The 7,803-nt window shown below is 50.6% G+C and overlaps 1 protein-coding gene across 1 annotated transcript in view; it reads right to left on the reverse strand.

Annotated features, from left to right (window-relative positions):
• Window positions 1–6: 6 nt before the first annotated feature.
• The window catches only part of LOC104494027 (coatomer subunit gamma-2), a gene marked incomplete at both ends in the record, with an annotated part of 9,258 nt that continues 1,461 nt past the window's right edge, over window positions 7–7,803 (reverse strand). The window contains 11 exons of the mRNA XM_010136809.1: window positions 7–99; window positions 483–578; window positions 1,400–1,588; window positions 2,172–2,239; window positions 2,907–3,040; window positions 3,466–3,623; window positions 4,341–4,427; window positions 4,998–5,090; window positions 5,490–5,565; window positions 6,234–6,313; window positions 7,151–7,222. Coding sequence (XP_010135111.1) covers window positions 7–99; window positions 483–578; window positions 1,400–1,588; window positions 2,172–2,239; window positions 2,907–3,040; window positions 3,466–3,623; window positions 4,341–4,427; window positions 4,998–5,090; window positions 5,490–5,565; window positions 6,234–6,313; window positions 7,151–7,222 — 1,146 coding nt within the window. The remainder of the gene's footprint in view (window positions 100–482; window positions 579–1,399; window positions 1,589–2,171; window positions 2,240–2,906; window positions 3,041–3,465; window positions 3,624–4,340; window positions 4,428–4,997; window positions 5,091–5,489; window positions 5,566–6,233; window positions 6,314–7,150; window positions 7,223–7,803) is intronic.

The raw sequence follows: 7,803 nt of genomic DNA on the forward strand, positions 1-7,803 counted from the left end.
CTCGCAGAGGTGAGCCAAGCCCGACTCCTTACTCTCCGGGTTCTCCTCAATGATGCCGATTATACAGTCCACAATGGCTCGCTTGTACTCAAAGCCACCCTGGGAAAGGAAAATCAGGGTCGCTGACCTGGCAGGCAGAGCGCAGACCACAGGGCTCCTCAGTTCCCCTCGCACTTCAATTATCTCTTTCCATTCAGAAAAACAAGCATTTGTACCCAGAGAGAAAAGAGAAGGCAGTGCTGGATGACCTAACAGCGCCTTCCCAGTCCTCCCAACCCACACATCATCTGGACATCTCTGCAGATCAGTTCTTGATGCCCAGCTCTAATTCATAAGCACATTTCAGACAGGTCCGACCCACGAGATAAACAAGGTCTTGGTAATCAGTCAGGCCCCACCGTTGCTGCGTAAGACAGGAGACCCTTCATCCTGTCCATCAGGGCTGCCTGCCAATAACTGTGCGAAGGAAATCTCACACGTACATCGTCCCTGAGCATATTGGAGAGGAAGGTCATCATGACGCTGTGTTTCCGCGGGTACTTCTGGCACAGAGCACTGATGGCCTGTACCACCACCACCTGCAAACCAAGAGAAGGACGTCAGTCACCTGCATTTGTTCTATGAAAAATACAGGTGTCTCGCTAGCTCACGTTGTCACCTTGACAGATTAAATTCATGTACAAGAAGGATAAAATCGGGTGGTGGACTCTCACCCTGCACCAACATGCTGCTCTGCTAGAGGAGCTGGAACTCAGGATGTGAATTCAAAGGCCTCTCCTCCCTCCCCCTGCGCAGAGATGATCCTGACTTCAATCGAACTTAACCAGGCACAGTGTCATTAAAACTCTTGGCAGTTTTAAGCTCACCTAGTACTTATTTATTTCCTTTTCTCACAAAGCCAAGAACTAAGACACTGTTACACCGTGGACACTGACTTTGCAGAGACACGCTGCGCTCCTCAAGGTGACTCCATGGTGTAAAAGTGACGGGGGCAAGAGAACTGCCACCCTTAACCAAGTTATTACCCGAGTTCACAGTGACTAAACTTGACAAATTAGGTACAAATTTTCAGTTCATGCTGCTCCCGAGCTACGTTTCAGACTGGATCGATACAGACTCAGAGCAGTTAAAATCCCTCCTCCTCTCCAAAGAAAGTTTGCAGGATGCAGCACAGGAGCCAGGAATCCACCAAATGGCATTTCTGTTGTTGTGGGGTGGAGGAGGAAATGCCACAGGACATTTAAGGAGGAAAGCAGAGAACTCCAGCTTCAGATTTTCGAGCTGGCTTTGCTCTGTCAGACTAAGTCACTGATGGATTAACAAATGGGAAAAGCTTCATAGAAACAAGAATGGGAGAAAAACCTGCAGCTGGAAAGAGCAGAGGCCTCCAATGCCACACCTTAAACTCATCCGATATTTCTGACACGAAGGAAGAGATCTGTTTCATGAGCCTGTCTACACTGCTCTCACTGCCTGTCTTCAGCAGGGTGGTGATGGCCAGGGTAGCGATGCTGCGGTTGGAGTCGGTGATGAGGTTCTCCAGGTCCAGGTTGCAGGCAGTGACCGCAGACGGATGCTTCATGGCCACCTGTAGAAGAAGCGATTCCAAAATTATATGGGGGCAATAAAATCCTACGACCCAAAGCTTTCGACAGGGCAAGAATTAAAGCCATTTTTTTTCCCAAGGGCTGTTCTGTGAGGATTGCAACTAAGCCAACATCATCTGACTGCTGGCAGGATGGAACCAAAGCTCAGGTTCTTCTGTATCAGTGATTCATATGAACTCCTCTAACCAAGTTACAGTTCATGGTTCTGATGGTCACAAACTGCTCCTGTTGCGGTGTGTGGCTTTGAAATCAGAGTATTATTCCCCTCACACACATCCTATTCACATTTTCCGAAGTATCAAATACCCAAGACTCTGCCTCTTTACAGCAGAGAGATCACCAGTTATCAAACTGCAACGTGTGGTCCAGAAACGAGCAAACAGCTTGAGTGCAGGGAAGATTTCTGCCATACCAGGAGATGTGGCATGAAAAAACAAGCCAGTTCTCCAGCGTGGAGCGTTTCCAAACCGAGCAGTCACACGAGCAGTCGCTCTGCTCCAGGAAGGCCAGCTTCCTCTGATGCTCAGATTTACACTTCATTTAGGTGGGTCTGGGAGCACTCACTTTATTTAGGGTCCGTACAGCTGCGTATCTCAAGACGGGTTTGGGAGAACTACAGAAAAGCTGCAGCACTGAAAAGAATCATAATTTAAAAAATAATCATGAGAAGTAACTCACAGCAAAACGTTACAGAGACGAGACTGGTTAAGACAAAGCAGTAGCGCAGCTCCAGGCACCCGTAACGTCTGGGGAGCAGAAGGTGAGAGCCCTCATGGCTTTACCGGTGAGGGGAGGGGAACTGCCCTGGGCAGCACTTTGGTATCGAGAGGTGCAAATAGTTTAGTCAGAATTCACCACAGCAGAAAACCAGGTACCGTCTCTCTCGGAGAAAGGGAAGAGAGGAAACCCCCCCATATCCACATTCAGTGCTGTGCTGCTAAATAATCCTGTGGCTCTATCCATCATTTATCGCCAGCTTCACAAACGGGTTATAAATAACCTCCCGTTTGTCCCCTCCCGTCAATGACAGGTGGTTGCGCAGTGGCCTGGGGCACGTCCAGCTCTCCACGACCTTCCCTCCCACCCCAGCTTCCCACAGATGGAAGACGACAAGCATCACCCTGCACCACCCCTAGTGCCCTTCTCTAAAGCTGTGGGTGAAACAGGAAAAAGGGGTCAAGGTGCTTCTCATCCAGAGCCCTGTGACTTGGGAACAACCAGAAAATGCAAGTTTTGAGTCCAGTATTGCAGTACTCCCTCTGACGTGCTCTCAGCGGTACAGAGGACTCCCTGACCAACCTGACACGGCCGGTGCCAGCTCCCTGGCTGTGCAGTTCGGGAGATGGATGATGGCAGAAGCAGCTTCGTAAATAACCATTTCATGCTTGTTCCGCAGGCAGCTCTCGATGAAGTCGAACAGCGGACTTTCGTGGCTATGAACAGACAACAATTCACAGCGCGGCACCAGGTTACGTACAAACCCCTGAGAACTGGGCAGAAAGCACAGCCAGAGCGCTGGCCTTCACGCTTCCCACACCACCACACCACGCAACTCATGCTCGAGCTCAAAACTTCCTATGTTCTGTTATTCTGTTAATCTTCAAGCTAGAAATGCTGCATTCCAAAACAAATACTTCCCTGTGACTCACGTGTCACACACCACTAACAATAATTTCCACTGATAAAGAGATTCCACCAGGAATCCGCTGAGTTTCTCAGGTAACTGCTAGGGCGAGACTGGAGCAAGAGAGGTCCTTTTGTCCACATCCCCACCCCACCACGGGATCCTCGCGGCGTTTGAAATGAGGTCTAGGTCACCTCAAACCAGAGCTAGTTTCTGTAACTCCCTCCGACTTACCCCTCGTCAGACTCCTTCAGGAGTTTGCTGGCGATCCGGATCAGCATGCAGTAGGCGAACTGCGATTTCAGGCCAGATTTGGTGAACTTATTCAGCATCTTGGAGACAGCCAGGCGATCGTTTCTCCTGAGGTGATAGAGCAGCCCCAGAGCGTGGTACTAGGAAATCAGAAACAGGGCCGTGCTGCTACTGACTGCACACCGCAGGTGGAAAAGCCAGACTGAGACATGAGAGGGGTAAGCATCGCTGCTTCCTCGCAGAGACACTTCTAACCTCTAACAATCTCAGTTTCCTGGCACGTTATAAAGATCTGCAGTACTTCCTTCCCCTTCCTGTCCACCACAGACAGCCTCAACATATTTCTGAGGATCAAAAGAGCCCTGAATCAGTTTACTCCCTTTCCTCCCCATCATACGTCCGAACTGCAAAGGCTCTGGCTTACTACTGCCTGGCAACACCTGCATTTCTCACACACTCAACACCCAGAGCACCCTGAGGCCTTTAAATGACAGCTGGCCTCACAAAAGTCCTCGAGGTGTTTGGGGAAAGCACAAAAGAACATTTCGAGTTGCTTGCCCAGTTGTTTTGGGTTGGTTTTTTGCTGCCAGAAGGCTGATTCCCAGCAAGGCTCGATGAAGGCGACTGTACAGACTCATTTCCGATTGTTAGTCTAACGCTGCCAGAACACACCGAACATTTTCATTTCCGCAGGTGTTTGGAATATTTGTGCAAAGTCAAGCCATTTCCCTCAATTCTTGTTTTTAAAAGAATTGGGAAAAAAGGAAAAGCAGTTGTTTTTTCTAAGGTCATCTTAAGAACTCCCAGACTACCCCTAAAACCCTGTAGCGCGTTTAGAGCTTCCTGGAGCAACATACCTGCACCATGATGTTGTCACTCGAAGCTGCTTCTTGAGCTTCGTTGATCCACCGCTTGACCACGTCGTAACTGATCTTCATCATGTGCTGGAAGAAGCCACACACTGAGACTGCAGACACACCACCAGCAGCAGCACAGCGAAGCACCGCGAGCCTCGTCTGCGGTTCTGAACGGCAAAGGCTTTGAGACAATCCTGCGGTCAGGCCAGCAGGAAGACTGCAGCTGCCAGTACAATCACAGCTTCGCTTGCACCCTCAGGGCTCTAATGCAGGGTCCTACTCAGCAGCTGGACCTGCTCCCTCCTGCTCTGCCTTCTTGATGCACCTGCAAACCGCTGTCTTGCCTAGAGCTGAGCCTCAGACTACCGCACTAGGGACATGACCAAGCCCTTTGCCCTTGGGGCTATTACAGTTGACTCTACTGCAAGAGGACATTAAGGGAGGAGTTTGAGGAGACAAGAGTCTGCTGAAGACAAAGAAAACTCCATTGCTACTATTTTTTGTTCATTTTCCAGTGAGGAGACGAAGAAGAGTCACCTCAAAGGAAAAGGAGATGAAGAACAAACACAACGAAGAGGCAGAGCTACAAAGGCAGCAGACCAGCCTTCCCGGCCACAACACAACGCACGGCTTTACAGCAACCTCTGCTTTACTTACTAAGGAGGACACCAGTGCGGAACTGGACACGCTGGGGACTTTGTCCACAATGGCCTGCTTCATGTACCTCTCGATGGCTTGTAACATCGTGCCCTACAACAGGGAAAAGGGGAAGTGTGGATACTCCAGAGACAGAGCAAGGCAAAAATATACCCCGGTGTGTTCAACAGGCCCTCAGCAAAGATCGTCAGCTAATTCTGCAAAGGCAGAGCATCAGCTGCCCGGTCCTGAAGGTTCAGTGACACGATCCAAGTCTGCAGCAAAGCAGCCTCAGATCAGAAAGCAGAGCTCCAAGGCTCCTGCCTGCGAACTCCACGTTTACAGCGCTACAGCTCGCGGAGCTCCTCACGTCCGCAGAGGCTCCGGAGCTGCCCTCCCGGGAGCGGCGGCTCTGACAGGACCCTGAGGACACACCCTGCTAGACAGCACTTGTTCTGTTTGACATACACCCGCGGTCACCGCTCCCGCGTGACGTGGGGTGTGCGTACTCACGTCGGTGATCCTGCAGAGCGCTCGGATGGCTGGGCCCCGGTACACGTCCTCCTTCCCCGTCATGTCTTTGGTCAGACTGAAACAGAGACACCCTGTTAACGCTTCTTTTGTATCTCGCTGTCTCGGCCCTCTTGTGACATCTCATCGAGCTGTTCTTCCAGCTCCTACCACGTGACTGATAAGCTCTAGCACTGGCTAGAAACAACTTCTTAATCTGAAATTCCTTTGAATAAATTATTCACATTGGATTCTGTGGAAATAGAGAACATGACAAAACATGTAGCCCCTAACATTGCTTTGCCACAGGCCGGGCTGCTTCGGCTCAGCTGCCCTCCTGCTGGGTGATGTCCTCTCCACCACAGAAATTCGGGGTTAGACACTAGCCAAGTTTAGCTTGCCGAACAGCTTTAGAAGTTATCTGAAATAGCATTCAGCTGGTGGCCTGAGCTTTGCTCTGCTCCGACAGCGAAGTGACAGAGAAGCCACAGCAGTTCACAGAAGCATCACACACCAGAAATTTAAAAAGAAAAAACCAACAAGAAAAGAAGGAGCAACTGATGGGTTGATAAACTGTGGGCCACACAGCAAGAAGGAAGGAACATCTCACGTGGTGACACGCTCTGTCTCAGGGAACAGCTGGTTTTCTCTCGCTGTGCCCTTCACGCGGCGTGATTAGGGGAAACTGCAGCAGCTAAACCAGACCCACTGAGCTGCAGCTACTCGTTTCTCGTTCGTCTCGACTACCTGCTGGTGACGATGATGACGTCCTCGGAAATGTTGGCCATCTCTTTGATGGTGAGGTAACACATCCTTCGAAGGGTTTGCTGTGAAAGTGGATTGCAGAAAGCTGTTAAATAACCTTGGTTAATTAGCTTTAAAAATTACCAGTTAAAAGTTTAGAAACAGCTTCCTCTGATCGATTTGTTGTTGTAAAAGAAACGTGTGACATGACAAGAAGCAAGTGATCTATTTACATTCAAAAACACCCCGCTTTTCTAAACTGTGGGTACCAGAAAGGTCCCAAACTCCCTGGGCTTCCAAACTCTCACTGCCTTTAAGCAGCGACACGTGTGACCTTCCTCAGCCAAAGCTCTCGAACCTGAGGTGCCAGTTCACGTCGCACAAAGCTTTAAGGGGACCCGTTCGCCTCTCAGCTCTCACCCTCTGCAGAGCGGATCAGGGCAGGGTTTGAAACTGGGCAAAGGCCAGAGGTTAGTCTGGCGTTTTTAGGATGTTCTCAGCCCTGGGCTCCAGGCTGACTCGGGAAGCTGTTCTAGGGAACGGCAGTGTTTGAGCTACAGACAGCTTTTGGTTTTGAGTTGAGCAGATGGGGATTGTTTGCAGAGTAAGGAACAGCCATGGAGTCAGACTGATTTGTGTATTAAGGCTTTCTGTCACCGTTCACATTCCTTACAGCAGAAATTCCACTCCGAAAAAACCACCCCCCCGCAACACCAACCTGCAGGAGTAATTGCACGTTATTATTCAGCGGTTCCAAACTAGGACTTGCCTTCAGCAAGCACTTCACGTGCAGAGCTTGTGCTCCCCAGCGCTCGCCTCGCCCTCCTCCCACATCCCAAAATCCAGCTGTTTCGTAATCACAGCAAATCCAGACAAAGCTGGTGAGGCAGCAAGTGGCAAACGCCGCACCACGTACTTACATCGTTCGACTGAAATAATCTGGTCATTGCAAAAAAAGCTTCTGTGGCTTCCGTGGTCCCAAAGTGTTCACCCTGAAAGCAGCATAAAAAACCACCGGCGTTACCCAGCCGCCCACCTTCCAGCCCCCGCTTCCAACATCTGCTCACACGAGAGGAGTCTTTTCTTTGAAGACTTTTGCTCTACCTGGTTTCAACAGAAATGCCATCCATGGTCCTACAGCGATAGAAGCACTGGACCAGCAGCCTGGTGTGTCAGCAGTGGGGTTTCTGTCATGAGGTCAGCTGGGAGGATCCCTTTGCTCATAGGGATCTACTTAAAGGTGAGTGGTGCCAGTTAAGACTGAACAGCAAACCCCCGCTAAGTGATGGCAACTCTGTGCTCAGAACTGCCTGACATGCAGGAGACCTCTGCGGGGATTCCTAAAGAACATCTTCCTTAAGACCCTGACAGGCTGGAGAAGCGGGTGAACCTCATGAAGCTGAATGAGGCCAAGTGCAGGGTCCTGCACCGGGGTCATGGCAACCCCCGGTGTCAGCACAGCCTGGGGGTGAGGAGATGGGGAGCAGCCCCCAGGAGAAGGACTCGGGGGTGCTGGGGGGTGAAAAGCTGGACAGGAGCCGGCAACATGCACTCACAGACCAGCAGCCCCCGT

This window comes from Buceros rhinoceros, unplaced genomic scaffold, assembly GCF_000710305.1.
Source record: "Buceros rhinoceros silvestris isolate BGI_N320 unplaced genomic scaffold, ASM71030v1 scaffold17655, whole genome shotgun sequence".
In the NCBI taxonomy this organism is placed as follows: domain Eukaryota; kingdom Metazoa; phylum Chordata; class Aves; order Bucerotiformes; family Bucerotidae; genus Buceros; species Buceros rhinoceros.